General features: G+C 51.9%; 1 protein-coding gene across 5 annotated transcripts; it reads left to right on the top strand.

The window, feature by feature from the left end:
* The first annotated feature begins 834 nt into the window (after positions 1–834).
* Positions 835–25,473, top strand: SCNN1A (sodium channel epithelial 1 subunit alpha). 5 transcript variants are annotated; one of them, XM_061124747.1, is made up of 14 exons: positions 835–940; positions 1,380–1,562; positions 2,247–2,607; positions 9,916–10,183; positions 11,637–11,830; positions 17,000–17,103; positions 17,722–17,885; positions 18,322–18,420; positions 18,619–18,736; positions 22,754–22,832; positions 22,954–23,011; positions 23,141–23,196; positions 23,557–23,632; positions 24,041–25,473. In XM_061124747.1, exons 3-14 carry the CDS (start codon positions 2,252–2,254, stop codon positions 24,419–24,421), a joined length of 1,953 nt encoding a protein of 650 aa, XP_060980730.1. In that variant the 5' UTR covers positions 835–940; positions 1,380–1,562; positions 2,247–2,251; the 3' UTR covers positions 24,422–25,473. The 5 variants fall into 5 exon arrangements, with proteins under 5 accessions (XP_060980730.1, XP_060980731.1, XP_060980733.1 ...); XM_061124748.1 differs by lacking the exon at positions 835–940 and having other exon boundaries at positions 1,355–1,562; XM_061124750.1 differs by lacking the exons at positions 835–940; positions 1,380–1,562 and adding an exon at positions 1,569–1,715.
* The last annotated feature ends 204 nt before the right edge of the window (positions 25,474–25,677 follow it).

The following is a 25,677-nucleotide window of genomic DNA, read 5'->3' as shown; positions in this document are numbered from 1 at the left end:
CTAAGGCGTTGGGGAAGCGATGCGGTGGGTTTGGAAGCCTGATTGACAGCAGCTCTCGCTTTAAGAGGCCACGGGAGACCGGCCACAGATGGGAGCCTTCGTTTGTTTTGCAAGACCCAGCTGAGATGCCGCCTTCTCCGGGAAGTCTTCCTGAATCTCCTGGGTTAGTGCCTCTCCCTTCCGCCTCACCCCCAGGCTCCTTCAGCACTTGGCTCCGCTCTCTGTTACCAGGATCCTTGTCTTATGACTTCATGACCTCGAGGGCCTGTCTTCTCCTATGCAGCTGCATCCAGGCTCAGGCTGGGCCCTTCTGCATGTCCCAGCCCCGCTCCTCCAGGAGGCGAGAGGAGCCAGTGGCTACCTCCTTCGGGGTCACAGTGGCAGAGCTCTGGCCTGGGCTGTGTGCTTGGGTCTCTGTGCCTCCTGGGCCCTTCTCTGATCCCTTCCCCCTTTTCTGCTTGGTCCCTCACTCAGAGATTTTGGAGGAAAACCATGTTGAGTTTTTCCTTCCTTCCAGGATTGGTGCAGCCCTGGGCCAGGCTCAGTTTCTTCCTCCCTACTCTCTTCATGGCCAAATCCCTCCTGCCTCCTCGGTGCCCACTATCCCTGGGCTCCGAGGCTCTGCCCCAGTGCCCAGGCGGCCCCTCTTCTCTGAGCACACATTCCAGCAACCCCGTGACCACAGCTGGGGACACATTCCTGGCCCGGCAGCCAATGGTGTAAAAAGGAACAGAATGTCCCAGGGCCCCGCCCAGCCCCCAGCTGCACCTGGGCCCCACCCTGGGCTGGACAGGCTCGGGCTGGGGGTGAGGGGTCAGGAGGGCAGGACCAGCTGGGAGAGGCAGAGGGGTGCTCCTGGGCGGGGTCGGGAGGTGTTCACACCTTAGTGAGCAGGGAGGAAGCCTGCAGGCCTTGCCTCCTTCTTCTCCAAGGCCCGGGGGTGAGGCTGACCCAGGGGTGCCCTTGGAAGGATTCCCCAGAGAGGGGCCCTGGTTCTTGGAAGCCCCCTGGGGGCAGTCCCTCCCCCTGCCTATCCTTCAGTGGTGGGGGAGGGGGACTCCTTTTGGGGCTGGCTCCCTCCTCCTCACCCCCCCTTCTCTGCCTGTCCTCCATCCATCCCTCCCTCCCGGTCCTTCCCCCTCTCCTCCGTCCACCCACCTTCACTATCTGGCCTTCCCTGTTCTCCTGGTCCCCACACTTTAGTCTCACTCATCCTGACTTGTCCTTTTTCCTTGCTTTGCCCTCCTGTCTTTGTGTTCAGCATCACCTCCAGGTTCAAGACCTCCATCCCTTGCCTGCCTTCTTGTCTCCCGGTCTCCCTGACTGCTGGCTCCCCAGGACTCCCAACCCAGCCCTGACTTTTCTTCTCGCTTTTCCAGTCCGGGTGCTGCAGGTCACCTGCCCTCAGGAGCCCTCCTCCCTCGGGAGAGCTCTCAGCTCTGACTCCTCCTCGGCCCCTCCTCCTGCCCAGCTCACCTTTAATTGAGATGCTAATGAGGCTTCTGCTGCTTCCATCCCGGCCCGGCGGGCGGGCTCCCCAGTCTGGCCGCTGCACCTGTCAGGTGAGGGGGAGGAGAAGCCAGGCTGCCAGATTCAACTGGAAAGGAACCAGTCCCAGTCCAGCCACAACCTGGGAGTGGGAAGCAGAAGGCAGCCCAGACCTCTCAGAGCCTGGCCGTCCCTGGGACCGAGAGGGAGTCAGGTCACAGCCCGAGGTCAGGCCCGGGGGCCAGAGAGAGAGTCCAGACCGCAGGGGAGAGAGGGCCGTGTGGGGAGGGAGAGGAAGAGGGGCAAGATCACAGAGCTTGACACCCGGAGAGGAAACAGGCAAGAAAGAGAGCCGAGAGACCCGAAGAGAAGCGAAAGGCAGAGAGAGGGACAGAAAGAGAGAGACGGAGGCAGAGAGAAGCTAAGACACAGATATTGGAGGAAGAAGACCAAAGACAGAGATTGACTGAACAGAGGAGACAGGGGATACAGACAAGGAGAGTCTAGGACAGAAACCGAAGGGAGCCTTATCAGGGAGGCAGAGAGGCCACTCAGGGGAGGCTTGGCTCCAGCTCTTCTGACCAGACTCTGGCAGGTCAGCAGGCTCCCGGGGACGGGGCCCGGGGAGGAGGGGGAGAAAGTGGGCAAGAGGTGGGAGGAGAGTGGGATGAGGGCACGGGCCCCAGGTGATGAGGATGGAGGAGGCACCCAGAGCCCAGAACTCAGCCCGGCCCCTTGCCCTCCCCAACCCCCACAAGGGCTCATGAAGGGAGACAAGCCTGAGGAGCCGGGGCAGGGCCCCGAGCCTTCGGGCCCCCCACCGCCCACGGAGGAGGAGGAGGCCCTGCTCGAGTTCCACCGCTCCTACCGGGAGCTCTTCGAGTTCTTCTGCAACAACACCACCATCCACGGCGCCATCCGCTTGGTGTGCTCACAGCACAACCGCATGAAAACAGTCTTCTGGGCCGTGCTCTGGCTCTGCACCTTCGGCATGATGTACTGGCAGTTCGGCCAGCTCTTCGGAGAGTACTTCAGCTATCCTGTCAGCCTCAACATCAACCTCAACTCAGACAAGCTCATCTTCCCCGCTGTCTCCATCTGCACCCTAAACCCCTACAGGTAACCCGAGTCAGACGTCCCTCTGGGCAGGAGAGGGGAGCCCTCGACGTGATGGGCTGGCCACTCTGCCCAGGGAAGACTTCCTAGTGCCTGGGCCTTCTCCAGTGCAGGCTTGTTGGACCGACACTCTCCTCCTCCACCCCTTCATCCTCCTGAAAGTGGGAGGGAGCACAGATGAGGTTGAGATGCTGATAAGTTCAGAAGGGCAGGGTAGGAATCAGCCCCTCCTCCTTATCAGGAGATGAATCTGATGGAGATCCTGCAATGAGATGATTGCAGGTGTGGTGGTGGTGGGAGCTGGCTGGGACTGGGCCCTGGCAGGGTGGTCTGGGTTGAGAAGGGCAGTTTGTGTTGGAGAAAACAAAGTGTGGGAGTGGTGGTGGTGGTGGAGGTTTCCATGAGCCTCGAGGTGGGGTTGGGGGGTGAGTGGGGGTGTAGTTGCAAAGCCAAGACAACAGGACAGGATAGAAGCTGCTCTGGTCAGGCTGTTCCCCCAAAGGCCCAGGTGACCCTGCTGAGCTGTGCAGTCCACCGGTCCAGGTGCGGTGTTTGGGTGTGTCCTGAAGTTTTGGGTTTCACCAGCGTTCTTTGCCAATTTTCGGTTTGGAAGCCAGAGGGGGTGGAGGTAACCATGGAGAAGACAGGAGGGCAGGGTTGGGTGTTTACACACACCTTTTCTGTGTGTTCACTCGGTCCTGCCACACCTCACATCTTGGGACACCTGCGGCAGGCCAGACACGGCTCGAGGCACCCAGCGAATGGGTTCATCAATAATTCCTACAATCATTGCTGAAGGCCAACTACTTTGCTAGGTATTGAAAGATAAGATGGAAGAGATAGGCATATAAACAAATAACCTCAGCGCACTGTGACAGGTACCATACACATTGTGAGCTAGAGTCAGAGTGTAAGGTTTATGAGCTAGTGTGTATGTGATCACATGAATGTGCGTGAGCAAACAAACGAGGTGTGCGTGCAATTGCAAGTGAGTGGGATTGGTCACATATCAGGGGTGGTGTAGTCTGTCGTGTCCTGAGGTGTGTCATGAGCTGATCAGGGTTGGGACATCCTGTCCTGAAGAGAAAACACTGCTCTGTCACTTCACTGATATGAGGCCCTCCTCCTCCTGCATGAGGCCCAGGTTAAGAGGCCAGTTACTGAGAAGCTGCTTCATGCACCAAACCGCTGGACGCAGTTAAGAACTCCTAGGGCAGCTCCTTTAATTCTTTCAACAATCCTTCGAGGCAGATACTGTTATTATTCCTGGGTTACCCTTGAGGAAACTGAGGCAGAGAGAGCTAAGGCACAAGGTCACAGACTCCACTGTGACTTTCCCTGTTTGTGGGGGTTGTTGTTCAGTCACCAAGTCGTGTCTGACTCTTTGCAACCCCATGAACTGCAGCACCCCAGGCTTTCCTGTCTACGATCTCCCTGAGTTTGCTCAAACTCATGTCCATTGAGTCAGCAATGTCATCCAATCATCTCATACTCTGTTGACCACTTCTCCTGCTTTCAATCTTTCCCAGCATCACCAGTCTTTTCCACCCTGTTTGCCTGACTGCAAACCCCTGCCTCTTCTTAATACCCAAAATACGGATGTGGAATAATGGAGTTTCTGCTCAGATGTTACATCTCATTTCTTATTCGTTTGTCTGGGTTTTTTTGTTTGATTTTTGTTTGTTTTGTGCAGCAGGTAGGATCTTAGTTCCCTGATCAGGGATCAAACCTGCATCCCCTGCATTGGAAGCGCAGAGTCTTAACCACTGGACCACCAGGGAAGTCCCTACATCGCATTTCTGAGCTTGTCTTATTCCCTCTCTCAGCCTTCTTTCTCTTCCCCTGGTGTCTGCGGCTTTGCTTCTTTTCTTCCCAACCTCAGTGCTCCCAGCCCTCTTCCTTCCCCTACTTCCCCCACCCTCATCCCCTGGGGCAGTGGGGAGGGGAGGGCAGGCAGGCTTGAGGAACTAGCCAATAGTAGGCTCTCAATAGACTGTGGTTGAAAGATGTGGGTGAGAGATGGACAGTGCAAGGATAAATCTGTTGAGGCCTGCATATTTTCCAAGGTTCTGCAGGGTGCAAGGCCCTGGGCAGTAGAGGAAAACGCCCCAGGGAATGAAAACCAGAGCCCTGGCCTCTGGGGCTTGCAGGCTGGGAGGCAAGTGTTCTCAACGATTAAAACAATCCCTCCTGCAGGAGTTAGTGGGGAGACACCCAGCACGCTGGATAGGAGGGGAGTCAGAGAAGGCGCCTCAAAGCCGGGGAAGGATATGGAGTCCCTACTATGTGCTCGGTCCTGCACTGGGAGTTCTCTAAGCACTACCTCATTTAATCTTGACAGGTCCATGGAGACAGGCATTATTATTATTTCCATTTTGCAGATGAGGAAGTAGAGGTGAAGTGAGCAGGGTCAAACAGCAAGTAATAATAAAAAATAACAATGAGAACTTCTTTGGCAGTCCAATGGTTAAGGCTCCGCACTTCCAATGCAGAGGATGCCAGTTCAATTCCTGGTCAGGGAACTAGGACCTTACATGCCATAGGGTGTGACCAAAAAAAAGAAAGAAAGTAAGAAAAAAACACCAATGATAATGGCTAACACACATAGTACTTAATATGTGCCAAACAAAAAAAATTTATATTAATCAAATGATTTAATTTTCACAACAGATCTCTTATGTAGATATAAGTATTACTCCCATTTATAGATGAGGAAACTGAGGCCCAAAGAGGTTAAGTAATTGCCTAAGTTCACGCAGGGAACTAGTGATGAAACAGATTCAAAAATCTGTTGCCCCCCCCCCCCCCCATAGAAGCCAGTGAATCTAGGAGCAGTAGCTGAGTCGAAGACCAAGTATGTTTGCTTTCAAAGTTCTTTCTCCCACTGCAGTTTAAGGAAGGGCCAGGCAAAGGTATCCAGAGGTGGGGGCTAGTGGGAGCCTGTGGGGAGCAGCAGGAGTCCAGAGCGGGGGGGGGGGGGGGGGGGGGGGGGGGGAGAGGGGAGAAGGGAAGGATCCGGGTTATTGGTTCCTGTTCCAGGAGAGAGGCAGGGGTGGGTGGACAGGTTGATGCAGCCTGGTGGGTGGGGACCTGCGTGTGACTCATGCTGCTAGCTGGCGTGGGTGCTGGAGGCAGAGGCAAGATAGGTGACTCGGACTGGGGAGCAGGGAGGGGGTGGAAGTCGTGGAAGAGATAGAGGAGCTTGTGAGATAACTGGAGGCAAAGTCAGCCCAAGTGCCCACCTGCAGGTGGCAGGAGTGTGGCCAGCAGAGGGGGAGGGGTATTCTGGGCTGTTCTATAACTGCCAGGAAAGGGGATAAGGCTGAAGACCTTCATCCTAAGCAAGGAGGTGTTGAGAGTCCAGTGTGAAAGGTCAGCCACAGCGATCCCCATCCCCTTTCTGGTTAACAAAGGGCTTTTTTCACCCAAGAGAGGGGGCCAGACAAAGCCACATCCTCGGCAAACAGAGCCCAAGAGCACATATTTTTCATTCAATCCTGGGAGGGACTGAGGCTGGTTTTAAGGAAGAGTGTGGCATTCTTGGACGGCAAAGAAGGTCATGGAATCTTCCTTCCCCCCAGAGAGCTGCACTGAGGGAGGGGAAGGCTCTGAGCCAGGCCATCCAACCTTGACCCTGGGGTGGACCCTGTACTGCCCCCCACTCCCCCCAGGATCTAGAAAGCAGGTTCTGCATTAGCAGGCCTGGCAGGGACAAAAAGCCCAGACTCTAGAGCTGGCACCCCACCCCCCACCCACCCACCCAGTGATGGACTCCTTTGTGTCAGGAATGTCATTTATCTCTGCTGATGGAAAGTTCTTCCTTAGGTAAAGCTGCAGCTTACCTCACCGTAACTTCTGCCCTCTGGCCCTGGTTCTGTCTTTGAAGCAGCTCTAAAGACATCTCCTCCTTCTTTGCCCAGTGGTCATCAGTTCAGGGGCTCCAAAGACAGCAGCACCAGGCTGTCATTTCGGCATCCATTATCATGATCTGATCTTCGTCACAGGCTTACTGAATAAGGAGGGAACTATCAGCCCAGAGTCAGAGGAGAACACAGAGAAACATACATCTGATAAACGTATAGGTTTTGCAAAGGTCACCCAACTGTTTAGGTGGACGAATCAGAATTGGCATCTGGTCTTCGGCTCCACTTTTCAAAAAATATTAATTAATTTATTTTTGGCTAACTTGGTCATTGCTGCCATGTGCGGGCTTTCTCTAGTTGTGGCGAACAGGGGCGCAGGCTTCGCATTGCCGTGGCTTCTCTTGTGTAGCACCAGCTCCAGGCGCGTGAGCTTCAGTAGTTGCGGTGCACAGGCTAAGTTGCTCAGCCCCATGTGGGATTTTCCCCTCTCAGAGATCCAGCCCGTGTTCCCTGAGTCGGCAGGTGGATTCTCAACCACTGGGCCATCAGGGCAGTCCCTCTACTTCTGTTAAGATCACAAAGTCACAGGGCTGTTGAGTGGCAGGCAGTGCTCTCCTGTCTCCTCAGCTTTCTCTTCTCCAACAATAGGTTACTATTATTTTACTATTGTTCTTATTGAAGAACAGTTGTGACCATAAAAACAATAGCTGCAGTTAGACAATACTCACTCTGCCAGCTCTTTTTCTTACTATGTTTCTCATATGTTAATTCACTTAATCCTTATCACCACGCAGGTAAGTGGTAAGGCTAGGAAATGAACCTGGGAAGCTGATTAGAACTCCATTCCTATAACTTTTACTGCTTTTTTTTTTTTTAAACTTTTAATGTTATATTGGAGTATAGCTGATTAATAATGTTGTAATAGTTCCAGTTGCACAGCAGAGCAACTCAGCCATACATACACATGTATCCATTCTCCCCCAAACTCCTCTCCCATCCTGCCTGCCCCATAACACTGGGCAGAGTTCCCTGTGCTATACAGTAGTTTCTTGTTGGTTATCCATTTTAAATATAATTGCTGTTCTTTTAATGACTAATAACAAACAAATCTCAGAATGTCAAACACACACCTTTGACCTGAGCTACATTTTTCTCCTATGAGAGGATGAGGGGCAGCCTGCTAGACTTTTATGAGGGAGATGGTGGCTGAGGACTGTGAGGTTTGGACTTAGGCACATGAGGACCACCATGTGTGTGTGTGTGTTAGTTGCTCAGTCTTGTCTGACTCTTTGTGACCCCACGGACGCAAAGGCTTCTCTGTCCATGGGATTCTCCAGGCAAGAATACTTGACTGGGTAGCCATTCCCTTCTCCAGGGGCTCTTCCCAGCCCAGGGATCGAACTCAAGTCTCCTGCATTACAGGCAGACTCTACCATCTGAGCCACCAGGGATTGTCCTCCATATCGGTGGTACCATTTTAGACTCCCGCCAGCAGCAATTTCAGATGCTCCACATTCTCACCAACACTTGATGTCGTCAGTCTCTTCATTTGAGCCTAATGGATGTTAAATGGCACCTCATTATGGTTTTAATTTACATTTGAGGACTAATGATGTTGAGCGTCTTTTCATGTGTTTAGTGACCATTTGAATATTTGGGGGGTTCCTTTTTAAAACAATGACATTTTCTTCTCGATTTGTAAAAGGTTTTTATATTTCAGGATTTCTAATTTAGATATTTTTTATTCTAAGAAATTTTGCCTACCCCAAGGTTGTGAAGGTATCTTTGATATTTCCTTCTATAATCTTTATGGTTCTGATTTTTTTTGTTTGGGTTGCTTGACTTAATTTTTGTATACAGACTAAGGTAGAGGTTGAGGTTCTTTCTTTCTTTCCCCCCTTTTTTCATACAATATCCAGCATCATCTTTAAAAAAAAAAAAATTATTTCCTCATTGAGCTGAACAGGTGCTTTGGTCAAAAATCAGGTTGACCATATATATATTTGAGTTTATTTCTGGACTCTATTCTGTCCCATTGATCTGTTTATCCTTACATAAGCACTATACTGTTTTTTGATTACCATGGCTTTACAGTCTTAAAGTGAGGTAAAGAGCACTCCAACTTTGCTCTTCTTTTCCAAACTTGTTTTGGCCATTCTAGATTTTTGCATTTCCAAAGCAATCTTAGAATTGACCCGTCAATTTCTTCAAAAATGTCTGCTGGAATTTTGATAGGGCTTGGCTTGAATCTGGGCTTTCTGGGTGGTTCAGTGGTAATGAACCCGCCTGCAATGCAGATGTAGGTTCAATCCCTGAGTCTGGAAGATCTCCTGGAGAAGAAAATGGCAACCCACTCCAGTATTCTTGCCTGGAAAATTCCATGACAGAGGAGCCTGGTGAGCTACAGTCCTGGGGTCAAAAGAGTCCCACACAATTTCTCCACTGAGCACGCATGCACAGCTTGAATCTAGAGAGCAATCTGGAAGGTGGCATAGGAGTTCCTGATCTACTAACGTCTGCAACTCCTTTTATTTTGGCCTTCGATTTATTTCAGCAGGATTTTCAGTGTACAAGTCTTGTACGCCTTTCATCAGATTTACTCCCAGTATGTCATGTTGTTTATGCTATTTAATACGGTGCTGTGATTTCATTTTCCATTTTTTTGATAACTAGCATGCAGAAACATTTTTTTGCATATTGGTTTTATATCCAGTAACCCTGTTTATTTATCGGTCCTAGGTGTTTGTTTTGTTTTGGTAGATTCTATCCCTAAGGCCCTGCTACTTTGCCTGGACTTTCATGATGGAGATGATATAGGCCCTGTATTGAGAAGGAATGTGAGGATTTATACTGGACAGTGTTTAACTCACGATTTTTGAGCCCCACCTGAAACTCCTTAAAACTGAGTCTTTGGTGTAGGAGGGCGGGGAAAGGATAGTGTGTGGTATCTGTATTTTTAAAGTTCCTTGGAAGGTTCTAGAAGTGCAGTTGAGACTCCCTGATTTAGAAAGTGTCAAGTGGCAGACGGTCAAAGGCCACCCTCGCGAAGAGCGGGGCGGGTGGCCCATGCACCATTTTGGTCCGTGGGAGTAAGTGTTTGGGCCTTGCCGGCCCACCCCCTCTTCTGCCCTGGGAAACAGCAGACAAGTTCCGGGTTCCCTTCCAGGCCAGGGCGAGTGGGAAGAGAGCAATAAATGCCGTCCCCGCCTGGGCTCACTGTCGCCTCCAATCACCCGGAGGCGGACACACCTGTCTGCACCTCCCCTCGCCCCCGAGATAGCCCAGGAGACCCCAGAGCTATTCCCCGCCGACTTCTCTGGGCTGAACTGATCTCACCCGTTACAGACGGGGAAACTGAGGCTCGGGAGATGGTGGGGGGCGGGGGGGGGCCTGGATTGTCACCAGGCCGCCACCTCCTAGTCCGACCGTTCACCATCGCCCCTTCCAGGTACAAGGAAATTCAAGAGGAGCTGGAGGAGCTGGACCGCATCACGGAGCAGACGCTCTTCGACCTGTACGAGTACAACTCCTCCAACACCCTTGTGGCCCACGCCCGCTCCCGCCGCGACCTGCGGAAGCCGCTGCCGCACCCCCTGCAGCGCTTGCCGGTCCCGGCTCCGCCCCGCGAGGCTCGCAAAGTCCGCCGCGCCGGCTCCAGCGTGCGGGACAACAACCCCCAGGTGAACAGGAAGGACTGGAAGATCGGCTTCCAGCTGGTAAGGCCCCGCCCCGGCCCCGCCCCCCGCCCGGAGGCCCCGCCCCTCCCCTGCCCCCACCCCAGCCCACTGGTTCCGCCTGCGCGCAGGAGTCGGCTCAGCTCCCGGCCCTGCGCGACCCGCCTTCGCTGCCAATGATGAGGCGGGAGTCGGCGCGCTGGCAAAATAAATAGGTTACATATATGATTAAATTTGAAAATTAAAATTAAATAACGACTCTCTGGGCGCCAGCTTGTGGAGGCTCCTCGATGGGGGCCTCTGTGGGAGTGTTTATGGGGATGGGAAGTCAGATCTACTGTGGAAATGCTCTTTCTGAATTCTGATCCCCAGTGTGGATCTCACTTGGGACCTTCCAGGGTGATGGGGCATTGGGGCTCCAGCAGGCCCAAGACAGAGAATTGTTACTGCTTAGTTGCTCAGTTGTGTCTGACTCTTGGCGACCTCTTAGACTGTAGCCCACCAGGCTCCTCTGTCTATGGGATTTCCCAGGCAAGAATAATGGAGTGGGTTGCCATTCCCTTCTCCAGGGATCCAACCCAGGTCTCCTACACTGATAGGCAGATTTTTTACCACTGAGCCACCGGGGAAGCCCATATATATATATATATATATATATATATATATATATATATATATATATATATATATATCCTCTCTCTTAAGCCTTCTGCCCATCTTTATTTATTTTTTTTAGTTTTCTTGCTGTCATCTCCCTATTCTCTGTCTTGGGCTTCCCCGGTGGCTCCCTGGTGGGTCAGATGATAAAGATTCTGCCTGCAATGCGGGAGACCTAGGTTCGATCCCTGGGTCAGGAAGATCCCCTGGAGGAGAGCATGGCAACCCACTCTAGTATTCTAGCCTGGAGAATCCCCATGGACAGAGGAGCCTAGCAGGCTACAGTTCATGGGGTCGCACAGAGTCTTACATGACTGATCGACTAAGTGCACACACACACATATATACATATACATATATATATATATTTATGGCTGATTTGTATTGTATGGCAGAAACCAACACTATATTGTAAAGAAATTATCCTCCAATTAAAATAAAAATAAAAAAAAAATAAATAAAAATAATAATAAAGATTTTTAAAAAAGGGAGCGAAGCAGGGAGACGGTACCCAGAGACCAGGGTTCCAGTCCCCTCTTTGATACTGGGACAAACTGCTTGATCCTTCAGTATTCCTATCTGTGAAATGGGGAGAAGAATCTTTGCTTCACCCTCCTCAGAGGCTGCATAAATGACCACAAGGTGTGTGCAGCTCCCAGTCTCCTTCATCAATCCCGTGCTCTCCAGGTCTGCTGTCTTCCAGGCTTCGGCTTCTCCCAGCCTGGCTCCCCGCCCCTTTCTATCAGTCATTAGGACCCCAGACCATTCATTGCTTGACCTTGCCCCACCCTGCTTACCCTTGCTGCTGGTCCTCTGATGCTCTGGTCTCTGTGTCCAGTGCAACCGGAACAAATCGGACTGCTTCTACCAGACGTACTCGTCAGGGGTGGATGCTGTGAGGGAGTGGTACCGCTTCCACTACATCAACATTCTGTCCAGACGGAGACAGGACACCTCTCCCTCGCTGGAGGAGGACGTGCTGGGCAAATTCATCTTCACCTGCCGCTTCAACCAGGACTCCTGCAATGAGGCGTGAGTCCTTCCCTGCCGCCAGGCTTCCTGCTCTGCGCCCCCCACTCCCCACCCCGGGTCTCCTTTGCTGGACCATCCTGAGACCCAGCATGGAAGGCACCTTGGAGTGCTGGTTGAATAACTGAATGCCTGCAGGTGGGGAGGAAGGGAAAGTATTGTCCGCAGGTCCAAACCTCTGCCTGGGGAATGGCCCTGCAGGACATGGGTGGCTCCCTGCTCCCTGGGTCTGCGGCAGTGTCGGATGGGAGCCTTGGGAAGGCTGGGCTTGAAGTCTGGCTTTGAGAAACCAAGGACTGAAGCATGGCTCCCTATTTTCCTGAGGCCTCTTTCTCACTGGTATCAAGCTCGAGAATGCCTGGAAGGTCATCTGGTTCCCTGCCCCGCTGGCTCAGATAATGCAGGCAGCAGTGGGTGGCGGACATAGCATGGACTGAATCAGGGACTAACCCTCAGTTCCTGCTCCGGGTCTGTTTCTTCTGGACCAGGTGACTCTGGGCATTTCACTCCACTCTTCAGAGCGTATGTTTTCGTTTGCGAAATGGAGGGCAATGAGATTCTTTCAGTGTTCATTGAATCAATATTTTTGACTATCTGGACTATGTGCCAGTCATTGTTCTGGGCATTTGGGATACATCAAAGAAGAAGGAAAAAATCCTTGCCCTTCTGACACTTTTTCCCTCTTTGGCCACACTTGGTGGCATGCAGGAGGATCTTAGTTCCCTGACCCGTGCCCCCTGCAGTGGCATCTCAGAGTCTTAACCACTGAACCACCAGGGAATTCCCTTGGCACTTTTCCTTGAACGATGAAGATGATAACGTCTATCTCCGAGTGCATGAGATAAGAAGTTTGAGGGCACTTTATGTACTGCAGTGAGTCGTGGGTCTCATGGCTCGTGGGAAGTGACAGTCACGCAGGTGAAGTGACTTGCCCTTGGACACCAGGCCAGCCAGAGCCAAGGGTCCCCCTCACACTACTGCACTGCCCGCCTGGCGTTCTTTCAGTCACATCTCCTCTCATAATGTCCTTGCAAAGAGGTCATGGCTGCTGCCAGCTCTCTGAGGGCTTGGGGGGGAGGGGGAGGCTAGGAGTAAGGGAGGTCCCCTTCTGAAGCCTCTGCTCGCCCCCACCTTCCCGTCCGTCCGTATTCCTAGAAGTTCAGGCACCATCTCTGTGCCTTTTCCCGGCCGCGGGAGGGCCTAGGCAGCATCTCCACCCCACAGGGACCCTGTCCCTTCCTTGTCACTGAAGACTGTCAGCAGGGCCAGGTGTCACCTGCTTCTGCCCCCTCCTCCCCTCACCTGGAGCACACTCTGCCCCGCGCACACCTGTGTTCCTGGCTCGGCTTTGTGTGTTTGTTTGAGCACAAGTGAGACGGTAGCAGCACCTGAGCCTGTGGCAGCCCACACCTGCCACCGAGTCGCTCTGTCACCCTCTCACTTTGCCCGCCCCAGGCTCCCGCCTTCTCATCAATGGAAAGTCCATAGTTCATCTCAGTCTTGACACTTAGGTCACTTCCTCACTTCAGAGCCTCATCGTTTCTCACTGGGGTTATCATAGCCCCCTAATCTGTCTCTCTGCCTCTCGAGCCTCCCTTTATTCTGCGACCGCAGGAAGCTTTATTCTTCAGCGTTCTGCCTGCACTTCACTGCACTTAACTATTCCAGACAGTCCTGTGTGAAATCCGTCCATGTCTCTCTGGCCTTCGGGATCGAGTTGAGGTTCTTTATCATGGCTTTCTCAGCCCTTTCCTACTCTGGATTCAATTCTCTTGCCTCTCTCTCTATGATCTTTTCTTTAATAACAGTGTTATTGAGTTGTACTTTGCATACCACAAAATTTATCCTTTGAGTGGATACAATTCAGTAGTTTTTACTATATTTATAGAATTGTGCAACTATTAACACTGTCTAATTTTAGAATGTTTTCCTGTCTCCCTATGTCGTCCCCTCCTCCAAGCCTTGGGAACCACTAATCTACTAACCACTGTCTCTATGGATTGCCTACTGGGGACATTTCATATAAATGGTATCACGTAATATGTGGTCTTCTGTGACTGGCTTCTTTCACTTAGTAAGGTGTATCCATGTTGCAGCCTGTATCAGTAATTCCTGCTTTTTTTTTTTTGACTGCGTCACAAGGCAAATCTTAGTTATCCAACCAAGGATCCAACCCTGGTTCCCCCTGCAGTGGAAGTGTGTAGCCCTAACCACTGGGCCACCAGGGAAGTCCCCCAGTTCATGCCTGTTTTTCACTAAATAGTTTTCCATTGTATGCTTATGCCACATTTAGTTTATCTATGCTTTGGTGGATGAACATTTGGGTGTCTTTCACCTTTGGCTGTTATGAATAATGCTGAATGCTGCTATCAGCATTCCTGTACACGTGTGTGTATGGACGTATGTTTTCATTTCTCTTAGGTAGATACCTGGGAGAAGGCAATGGCAACCCACTAAAGTACTCTTGCCTGGGAAATCCCATGGACAGAGGAGCCTGGTAGGCTACAGTCCATGGGGTCTCGAAGAGTTGGACACGACTGAGCGACTTTGCTTTCACTTTTCACTTTCATGCACTGGAGAAGGAAATGGCAACCCACTCCAGTGTTCTTGCCTGGAAAATCCCAGGGATGGGAGCCTGGTGGGCTGCCGTCTATGGGGTCGCACAGAGTCGGACACGACTGACTTGACTTAGCAGCAGCAGCAGCAGCAGGTAGATACCTAGGAGTGGAACTGCTGGGTCATATAGTAATTCTATATTTAGCATTTAGAGGAATGTCTGACTGTTTTCCAGGTATCTGTACCATTTTACATTCCCACCACCAGTGTGTGAGGGTTGCAAATTCTCCACATCCTTGCCTTGTTATAGCTGTCATTTTGGCTTTAGCTGTCTTAATGAATCCCTATACCCCACCTTTTTTTTTTTGGCTGCACCATGAGGCTTGTAGGATCCAGCCCCGACTAGGGATTGAACACAGGCCCACAGCCATGAAAGCTCTGAGGACCACTGGACCACCAGGGAAATCCCTGATTTCCTATACTCTTAATAGCAAATTTATATAGCCCTTATTCAGTGCTAAGCACTGTTCTAGGTGTCATTTAATCCTCCCAGAATCCCTATGAAGTCAGTACTAGTATCATCCCCATTTTACAGATGAGGAAACTGTGACACAAAGAGATCAAGTGCTTGGGCTGGTCTCCCAGCTGACAGTCGTTAGAGCTGGGGTTCAAATCCAAGTAGCTTTGTCCTGGAGTCCATACTCTTCACCATCGTATTACACTGCTTCTCATAACACCCTCGTAATGCACTCAATGTGTTTCCGTTTGTATGTGTTTTTACCAAGTGTGTGTGTAATGTGGACATAAATGGTGTTGTATTATGTATCCCATGTTGCCTTTCACTTTTTAAACTAAGCTCTGTGAGTTTAAGATTCATCCATGGTCTGCTCTGTGGATTCCACCTGCGGCAGACAGCCCGTGGTGTCCCTGTCCCCTCCCCTCTGAGCAGGGCTCCCAGGCCTTGTAGGACTGGCCTCTTCCTCTTTCATCCCTCCCTGAGCACAGACTGTGCTCTGGAAATGCTGCCGTCCTAGCTCTTCTCAGAATGTGCGCTAGTATTTCACACCCTGAGCCTTTGCTCTTTGAGGGGATGGGCTATTCCAGATCATTGAGTTCCATCTGCTCGTTTTATAGACTGAGGACAGTGAGCTTAAGAAAAATGGCTTGCTTAAGGCTATGTTGTCAGCGCCCCCTTCCTCATCTCTGTCCAGCCTTCTTCCCTCCCCTACTTCTCTTCCTTTCTCCTCTACCTCCCCCAGCCCAAAGCCCCATCCCCCTCTTCTCCCTGACGCCCCCATGGCTCGGGAGTTAGAACAGATACCCCCTGTTGGCTGGGAAGTTCAGTTTAGTTCAGTTCAGTTGCTTAGTCATGTCTGACTCTTTGCGACCCCATGACTGCAGCATGCCAGGCTTCTCTGATTGCCTTCCTTGCCAGGTGACCTGCATCAGCAATTCCCAGAGCTTGCTCAAACTCATGTCCATCGAGTTGGTGATGCCATCCAACCATCTCAACATTTGTCGTCCCCTTCTCCTCCCGCCTTCAATCTTTCCCAGCTTCAGGGTCTTTTCCAATGAGTCAGTTCTTTGCAAAGTATTGGAGTTTAAGCTTCAGCATCCAGTGAAGCTGAAACTTCATCTTCAGTGAAGCTGAATATTCACCTTCCAGTGAATATTCAGGACTGGTTTCCTTTAGGATTGACTTGTTCGATCTCCTTGCAGACCAACGGACTCTGAAGAGTCTTCTCCAGCACTACAGTTCAAAAGCATCAATTCTTCGGTACTCAGCTTTCTTTATAGTCCAACTCTCACATCCGTACATGACTCCTGGGAAAACCATAGCTTTGAGTTAGATACCCCCTATTCTGGTGTGGGCTCTGGCTGCAGTCCACACAGCTTCCCTGTTGGGGGGCATGTGATTTGCTGTCAAATCTGTTCCTATTGTAGCAACACAAATCTAAGACTCCTTTCTCTTTGTTCCCAAGCCTGTCCCAACCCCGCTTTGAACCTCCCAGTGTGAGGCATGCTGTTGCAAGACTCCTTCCTGCCCTTGGACCCGACCTTCCTGGTCTCACTGTCTTGCCCCCTCCCCCCACCACTTCCTTTCTCTTCCATTCATTCATCAACTATTTGTTCTCGATCTCTGTTTCTCCTACATGCCAAGAACCATGCCATTAACCCAGAGACCATTCAGCCATGAAGGCAATGTGTTTCCTGTCCTCAAGGAAATTATAATCTGAATGGGGAAGTAAGATGTAGACATGTGAGAAGCCAGGGATGCTGCAAGAATTCATAACGTAGTGCAGCATCGAGATGGGAGAGGCCACAAGGCCAGTGACGTCGGGTGGCCTGGGGGAAGGAGCCTGGGCGAGAAGGTAGCTGACCTGGGTTTGAGTCCCGCCTCATGCTCACTGCTCACCTTGGGCAGCTACTTGATCTCTCTAAGCCCGTGCTTCCTCTCTTGTGAAGTGGGGATGATGCCTAGTGAGAGGGCCTGGGTGAGGCTCCAGCACCGCGTCTGCACATAGTAGGTGATCAGGAAACAAAGGGCTCTGAGAGTCTTGCTCTCCCTGACCCCTGAACCTTCCCCTCTGACCCCCCTCTCTCTCTCCCGAATAGGAATTACTCTCACTTCCACCACCCGATGTATGGAAACTGCTACACTTTCAACAACAAGAACGGCTCCAACCTCTGGTTGTCCTCCATGCCCGGGGTCAACAACGGTGCGCTGTCCTGACCCCAGCCCCAGCTCCTCCGCTGCCCTGTGTGCCCACATCTACCTGCCTTGAGCTCCTGTCCTAGAAGCGCTCCAGGCCTCACTGCAGCACGCCCATCTATATCCTGGAAAATCCTCTTTGCTTTTTCTCCCCTGTGGGTATCACGTATTCCATCCCAGGTGTAATAGGAATCCTATCCTGGCTCTGCCTGGCCCTGCACCCCAAATCCAGCTCATGCGTGTACGTGCTTGGTCACTAAGTCGTGTCTGACTCTTTGCGACATCATGGGCTGTAGCCCACCAGGCTCCTCTGTCCGTGGAATTCCCAGGCCGGAATGCTGGAATGGGTTGCCATTTCCTTCTCCAGGGGATCTTCCTGACCCAGGGATCGAACACATGTCTCCTGCATTGGCAGCTGGCTTTTTTTACCACTGAGCCACCAGGGAAAGCCCCCGAATTCAGCTCAGGGGTGGCCAAATCCATTTGTAGGTCTTCCTGAACTTGCTGCTTTGGGAGGCTTAGAGACTAGGCAGGGTGGGAGGATGGGTTTCCACACCCTGATGCTTCTCTCAACCAATGTGCCCTGCCCCCTGGCTCTGTCCCACCACCACCCCCTTCTCCCCAGGTCTGTCCCTGACACTGCGCACAGAGCAAAATGACTTCATTCCACTGCTGTCCACGGTGACTGGGGCCCGGGTGATGGTGCATGAACGGGATGAGCCTGCCTTTATGGATGATTCTGGCTTTAATCTGCGGCCCGGCGTGGAGACCTCCATCAGCATGAGTAAGGCAAGGATGCTGCCCGGGAGACCTGGGGAAGACCCCAGATGAGGGGCAGAGAGAGGGCTTGCAGGGGTGACAGCCAGAGGACCAGAAGAGGTTGTGATGGGTGAGCTTCGAACATGTAGTGGACTTTGGGAGCAGAAATCTGGGGTGAGGGGTCGGGCTGAGTGGGCATTAGGAAATAGGTCTCTGAGGAGTGCGCGTGGGATGAGAGCACTGGGAAGGGGTTTGGAACATGCTGAGGGTTCCAGGGAATGCTCCAGGCTCCCTAACACCTTCTCGGAAGTAGCCCTGAGGTCATGTTGTGAAATGACTAGGAGGGTAGGAGAGATAGCCGAAGGACATACAGCCTGGGACTGAGGGAAGACAGAGGTCAGGAAGAGGCCTGGACCACTTGCTCTGACCTCTGACCTCTGACTGCTTGGTGTCTCTGGGTTCTTAGGAAGCCGTGGACAGACTCGGGGGCGACTATGGCGACTGCACCAAGAATGGCAGCGAGGTCCCGGTGGAGAACCTTTACAATACCAAGTACACACAGCAGGTGAGGCCCAGCCTGTTTCCATGGCAACTATGTCCAGCGTGGGCCAGCCGTAGCCACCAGGTGTGAGTGATGGGCGATGGGGATGGTGGAGAGAGGGGTGGAGGCACACTGGGGGGGGGGCTGGTTTGTCCTCCCCTCCCCTGCCATCCTGGGGTGGGCAGGCCTGACCCCATCCCCCTTCACACTCCCCTCCTCCAGGTGTGCATTCATTCGTGCTTCCAGGAGAGCATGATCAAGGAGTGTGGCTGTGCCTACATCTTCTACCCACGGCCCGACGGTGTAGAGTTCTGTGATTACAGGAAGCATAATTCCTGGGGTGAGACTGCGGGAGGCCAGCCCCTGCTCCCACCTGAGCCTAGGACTTTCCCAGGAGCCCTGCACTCTCAGCGCCCCCACTGTAGCTTCCGGCTCCCACGTTCCCCAACCGGTTTTCCCACTGACTCCTGTTCACTGGTTCTTAGATGCCACCCTGTCCGTTTTCCTCTCACTCTGTCTCTCTTCTCTGTTCCTCCCTTTCAGTTTTTCTCTCTCTTTTGACTTCTGTGTGTTTATAATTGGATGTCCCCATTTAAAAGTAACTTATGGGACTTCCCTGGTGGTCCAGTGGTTAAGAATCCGGCTTGCAAAGAAGGGGACGCAGGTTTGATCCCTGGTCGGGGAACTAAGATCCCACATGCTGTGGAGCTACCGTGCCCACGAACCGTAACTAGAGAATCCGTGAGCCGAAAGGAAAGATCCTCATGACACAATTAAGACCTGACCCAGCCAAATAAATAAATAAGGAAATAAATATTTTTTAAAAATAAAAATAACTTGCAGCAAAAGGAAAGAAGAACATGTGAGGAAGATCTCCCTGGGTTCCTTGCCCTGTGGGTGGCATCCTGCTCACTCCCTAGGGTACCGGCAGGGCTGGTGCTGGGCACTGGTGAGACAGTGCTGGTTGCAGGAAGAAAAGACTAGAAATTGTGTGAATCTGCCTCATTCCCTAACACCTTCCGGTTTATGTATGTTTTATCATGCACATAATGTATCAGTTCAATAGGAGCAGGTGTATCATTTAGAAATGACTTGTGGAAGAATTAAAACATTAAAACTAGAGGAGAGCACAGTCAAAAGAATCTGGAAGACACTAGATTCTCCTCCTGGCCCTGATCTAGGAGCAGATCAATCTCTTTTCCTTTTCTTTACAGCTGAGTTATTCAGCAGGGAAGCTGAGAGAGAAAAAAGTCCCCAGCAAGAGAACACAGAACATAGAGGGCAAATGTCCTTGGTCCACACCCCCTTATCTGGCACAGCCGACCCCTCCGAGGGGAGAGGGCAGGGACACGGCAGATCCCAGAGTGGAGAGCAGCCTCCATCTGTGCATTTCTCCGCCTGCTTTCTTTCCTGGTGCTGCTCTCTCAGTCCTCCCCCGACCCGCCCTGCAGTCTTAGCCTCTGATTTCTGGCTTTCTGGCCTTGGAGAATCACAGCGCATCTGAGCTGGAGGGAAGCTCAGAGGCCATCTTGCCTCATGGGCCCCTTTCTCAGACGAGCAAGCTGAGGCCCAGAGGGAAGACAGGATGTCCCAGGACATGCAGAGCAGGCACTCTGCCCACTGTTCCCCGGGCCCCCGAATGCTGATTGCTAAGTGGTTGTGAGTTTGAAAAGATTCTTGAGAGAAAAATGACCTTGCTGTTTGCTAGAAGCTGTGAGGATGAGGGAGAGAAACTCGGCTGAAGACACAGTCTGCTGAGTTTCCTAAGGACTGCTTGCTCCTCAGCCTAACTGCTTCCCAGTCTTCCTAATTAAAGATTAATTCTGTGATTAATTATATAAACCCTGGTATTCAGAGGGATTTGGGTCAGAAATGAAGAAGGACCCGGGTGACTGAAAGTATCAAGAGTAACAAAAAAACCTTACTTAGAACCTGGGAAATAGGGGTGAAGGGGAATCCATGGTCCCAGTGAAAGTGAAAGTGCTCACTCTTTGTGACCCCATGGACTGTATAGTCTGTGGAATTCTCCATGCCAGAATACTGGAGTGGGTAGCCTAGCTGTTCCCTTCTCCAGGGAATCTTCCCAACCCAGGGATCGAATCCAGGTCTTGCTGTATTGCAGGTGGATTCTTTACCAGCTGAGCCACAAAGGAAGCCCAAGAATACTGGAGTGGGTGGCCTATCCCTTCTCCAGCAGATCTTCCCAAACCAGGAATCAAACTGGGGTCTCCTGCATTGCAGGTGGATTCTTTACCAACTGAGCTATGAGGAAAGTCCTTAAAAGTGAAAGCCTCTCAGTTGTGTCCAACTCTTTGTGACCCCATGGACTTCACAGTCTATGGAATTCTCCAGGCCAGAATACTGGAGTGGGTAGCTTTTTCCCTCTCCAGGGCATCTTCCCATCCCAGGGATCAAACCCAGGTCTCCCGCATTGCAGGTGGATTCTTTACCAGCTGTGTCACAAGGGAAGCCCACGGTCCCGTTATTCATTTTTTGGTAACAGATGTATTGAGATAATTCGTTTCCTGGATAGCTCACTCATTGAAAATGTACAGTGCAATTTTAGTATTGTGTGTGCCTAGTCACTCAGTTGTGTCCAACTCTCTGTGACTCCATGACCTGTAGCCCTTTAGGTTCCTCTGTCCATGGAGATTCTCCAGGCAGTATAGTTTTAGTTTTTTTGCATAGTCATGGAACTGTGTGACAATTGTTGCAATCAGTTTAGAACCTTCTCACCGCTGCAAAAAAAAAAAAAAAAAAATTTGTACCCATTAGTGGTCTCCAAGCTTGCCATTCCCTGTATCCACAGGCCCTCCCCCTGCCCCCCCCGCCCCAGCCCCTTAGAACCACTCAACTACTTTCTCTCTACTATAGATTTGCCTCTCCTGGACATTTCATAGATCACAATATGTGATCCTTTGTGCTTGGCTTCTTGTACTTACTGTTAATATTTTTAAGGTTCATCCACCTGGTATCAGGGTTTCCCTGATAGCTCAGCTGGTAAAGAATCTGCCTGCAATGTGGGAGACCTGGATTCGATCCCTGGGTTGGGAGGATGCCCTGGAGAAGGGAAAGGCTACCCACTTCAGTATTCTGGCCTGGGAAATTCCATGGACTGTATAGTCCATGGGGTTGCAAAGAGTTGACTGAGTGATTTTCACTTTCACTTTCCACCTGGTAGCATATATCAGTACTCCATTCCCTTTTATGGCTGAATAATATTCACTGTATGGATAAATCTCATCTTGTTTATCCATTTATCAATTAATGGACATTTGGGTTGTTTCCCCCTTTTAGCTGTTAGAAACAATGCTGCTGTGAACATTTATGTACAAGTTTTTTTGTGGTCAATGTTTTTAGTTCTCTGGGGTGTGGAATTGCTGGGTCATTTGGTAGGTTTAGGGTTTCTCCAATGGGTCATTGTATAAAGAATCTGTGGGCAATGCAGGAGATGAAGGGCACATGGGTTTGATCCCCGGGTTGGGGAGATCTCCTGGAGAAGGGCATGACAACCCACGCCAGTATTCTTGCCTGGGAAATCCAATGGACAGAGGAGCCTGGTAGACTAGAGTCAGACCCGACTGAGCAACTGAGCACACATGCATGTAGTATAGTTTTATATGTTTAACCTTTTGAGGAACTGCCAGACTGTTTTCCACAACAGTGGCACCAATTCATATTGCCAGCAGTGATGAGTTACAATTTCTTCATGTCCTCATTGACACTTGTCATTGTCCTTTTTCATTATAGCCATCTTGGTGGTGGTGGTTTAGTCACTAAGTCATGTCCAACTCTTCACGATCCCATGGACTATAGCCCTCCAAGCTCCTCTGTCCATGGAATTTCCCAGGCAAGAATACAGCAGTGGGTTGCCATTTCATCTCCAATATCCATCTTAGTGGGTGTGAAGTGGTATCTCATTGTGGTTTAATTTCATTATTCTTATACAAAAATTGTTCCCACTTTTCTTTTTCACTTTTCAACATTTGTCTGTGTCCAGAATTTGCCTGCAATGTGGGAGACCCATGTTCAATCCCTGGGTTGGGAAGATTCCCTGGAGAATCCCATGCACAGGGAAGCCTGGGTGCCTATAGTCCATGGCAGTGGCAAAGAGCTGGACCCATGACTGAGCGACTAACACTTTCACTTTAACAAGGGTGTAGCCTGTTGTTTTTATTTTTTGCTGGACTTGACTTTATTTCTTAAACATGTTCTGGTGCTGTCACTCAGGAGCCCTTCCTGTTTTGCTCCATAATACTCTTGTGCAGTGGGTGCCAGAGGTCTTGGTAGACCTGGAGGGTGTGGGTGAAGAAGGTGGAGGGGGTCTAGGAATATGAGCACGTCTCCGTACCCGCAGGTTACTGCTACTATAAGCTCCAGGATGCCTTCTCCTCAGACCGCCTGGGCTGTTTCACCAAGTGCCGGAAGCCATGCAGGTGAGCATCCCCTCCTGGGGCCCAGGTTGGTCGTCTGGGTACCACAGAGGATCCTTGGTCCAACTTTGAGTGGGAGAGCCCCACCGCTACCCCCTTCACTGAGCACCTTCTCCATCCCCAGTGTGACCATCTACAAGCTCTCTGCCAGTTACTCACAGTGGCCCTCCGTGACATCCCAGGTAGTGTATGTGTGTGTAGCACTGCTGTCTTCTCTGGGCATATGTGTATGAGTGTGTTTGACCCCACCCCCAGCTCTGTAAGCCTGAAGACTATGGGGGTGACCCCACTGACACTTCATCCCCTCCCAGGACTGGGTCTTCCAGATGCTATCCCGACAGAACAACTACACCATCAAGAACAAACGGTCAGTTCTACCCTGGTCCCAGACTTCCCTGCCCACTAATGTAGGAGTCTCAGGTTTGATCCCTGGGATGGGAAGATCCCCTGGAGAAGGAAATGGCAACCCCTTCCAGTATTCTTGCCTGGAGCATTCCTTGGAAAGAGGAGCCTGGCAGGCTCCAGTTCATGGAGTCCCAAAAGAGTCGGACATGGCTGAGTGACTAAACAGTGACAATAATTCCTTTCCCTGGGTCCCAGCCTGGGGAAAGGAATCTGTGAGAGGGAAAGCAGACCCAGGAAGAGGGATGGGTACAGCTGATTGGAGGAGAGTGTTTTTGAGCAGCAGAGAAATTAACCCTGGGCTGTCTCTTCCCCTACTCCAAAGGGATGGAGTTGCCAAACTCAACATCTTCTTCAAGGAGCTGAACTACAAATCTAATTCTGAGTCTCCCTCAGTCACGGTGCGTCCTGCCCCACTGAACCTGGGATTCTCTGGGGGCAGGGGGTCTTCGTCAGGGGCCTGTCCATGAACACAGGGGATTACCTCTGTGGGGCCTGAGGGTTTTGGCCTCGAAGGTGGGGGACCAAGGGGAGAGGGCGAGCTCTAGAAGGGTGGAAGGATGCTCGCTGGGGTGAAGTCTCAGGGCGGGGCAGTGATGGATGATGGGGAGAAGCCTCTCGAGACAGGCCTGGGTGTCTGCCATGCCCACGGTGGCCTCATTCTTTGTTTTCCTTGGAAGAAACCAGCCAGCAGTCCTGTGCTCCCAGAGGAGGGGAGCAGAGGCCAGGGGCCCTGGGGTCAGGAGAGGCCGAGTGGAGTGGAGGATGGGCTCCCTGCCAAGTGCTCAGCGTGCCTCTTGCCCTCACAGATGGTCACCCTCCTGTCCAACCTGGGCAGCCAGTGGAGCCTGTGGTTCGGCTCCTCTGTGCTGTCCGTGGTGGAGATGGCCGAGCTCATCTTTGACCTCCTGGTTATCACCTTCCTCATGCTGCTCCGGAGGTTCCGAAGTCGATACTGGTCCCCGGGCCGAGGGGGCAGGGGCACCCAGGAGGTGGCCTCCACTCCAGCCGCCTCTCTCCCCTCCAGTTTCTGCCCCCACCTGGCTTCCTCCTCCTCATCCCCGCCGGACCCTGCCATCTCCCCAGCCTTGTCAGCCCCTCCACCTGCCTACGCCACCCTGGGTCCCCACCCGGCTCCATCAGGCTTGGCAGAGGCCAGCCCCTCTGCCCACACTTCGGGGGAGCCCTGAGAGGGAAGGACGGTGTCCCCTCCCCAAGGCAGGCACTTCCCTCGGTGGGAGGGACCCGGCCTTGGCAAGATTCAAGAATGTTTGGCGGCTTCCTCTCAGAGCTGCCCAGCTGCCCCTGGTGTGTGCGTGGGTGGCGGGGGGTTGGGGGGTGAAGCAGGATGGATAGGGGGCTACGGAAATTGCCTGGAGACCCCTGGCCAGCATCACCCCGGTTCCTCCCTGGACCCGCTGGTCTTGCCTCGAGAACACTTTGCTCTCCCCCACCCCAGTGCAGCCAAGTCCTCTTTTCCCTTGGATCAGCCAAGCCAAACTTGGATCTCTGTCAAACAACTTTCCTAGGAAACAACGGATGACCAGAACAAAACAGACAAGGGCACACAAAGGCGTGTGTGGTTTCCTTCCTAAAGATGGCTGATTCGGCTCCAGAATGGCCCTCCCCACTGCCTTCCAGTGACACAGGCGTTTGCTCCTCTTCTTGAACGGGGGTGGGGAACCCCACCCCAAAAGCCCCCTAGGTTAGTTGCTAGGCAATTCTGTTTGCCTGACTCCCAGGGCAGGGACTGGGGCAGCCCAGTGTAGTGAAGACCTGGATTCCCAGTCAGCCTCACCACCCCATCCCCCACAAGGAGCCTCGCCCAGTGCCTCTGCCCTGCGTCCTCGTCCTTTGTAACTCTGCATATTTGCTCAAGCTATTTCCTTAGCCTGGAAGCCTAACCCCCCACATCTAATCCTCCAGCATCTGCTGGAGAACTCCTATGCATCCCTGAGAACCCTGCTCAGATACCATTACTTCTGTGAAGGCTTCTTCCCCACCCTGTCTTCCCCAGATCTTACCACTTCCCTCTTCCGTGGACTCCCATCACACACCATCACATCTGTGGAAGTGCTGACGCTGCATTTAATTTTCCTGTTCATTTGTGTCTGTGTCCCCAGCATGACCGAGCTCACAGTGGTTAGGGATTGAGTCTTGTTCATTCATGTATCCTCACGGTCTAGTCCAGTGTCCCACTTGGAGCAAGTAGGCAGGTACTTAATAAATGTTGTTGCATAAAGACTGTCTGGAGGGACTTCTGTGGGTCAGGGAACTAAGATTCCCCCATGCCGTGGGGCGTGGCCTAAAAGAAAATGTCTGGAGAGCTGGATGGCATCATGAGGGGGCCAGGGAGTGGGTGCAAGTCCTGGGTTGCTGCCCAAGCACAGTCCTGGGTTGGGAGGGGGGCACAGGACAGTCTCCCATTCCCCTGGCTGCACGATGG

This window comes from Dama dama, chromosome 22 (assembly GCF_033118175.1).
Source record: "Dama dama isolate Ldn47 chromosome 22, ASM3311817v1, whole genome shotgun sequence".
Classification (NCBI taxonomy): domain Eukaryota; kingdom Metazoa; phylum Chordata; class Mammalia; order Artiodactyla; family Cervidae; genus Dama; species Dama dama.
The sequence above is the reverse complement of the archived record's forward strand: the minus strand, read 5'-3'. Positions and strand labels throughout refer to the sequence as shown.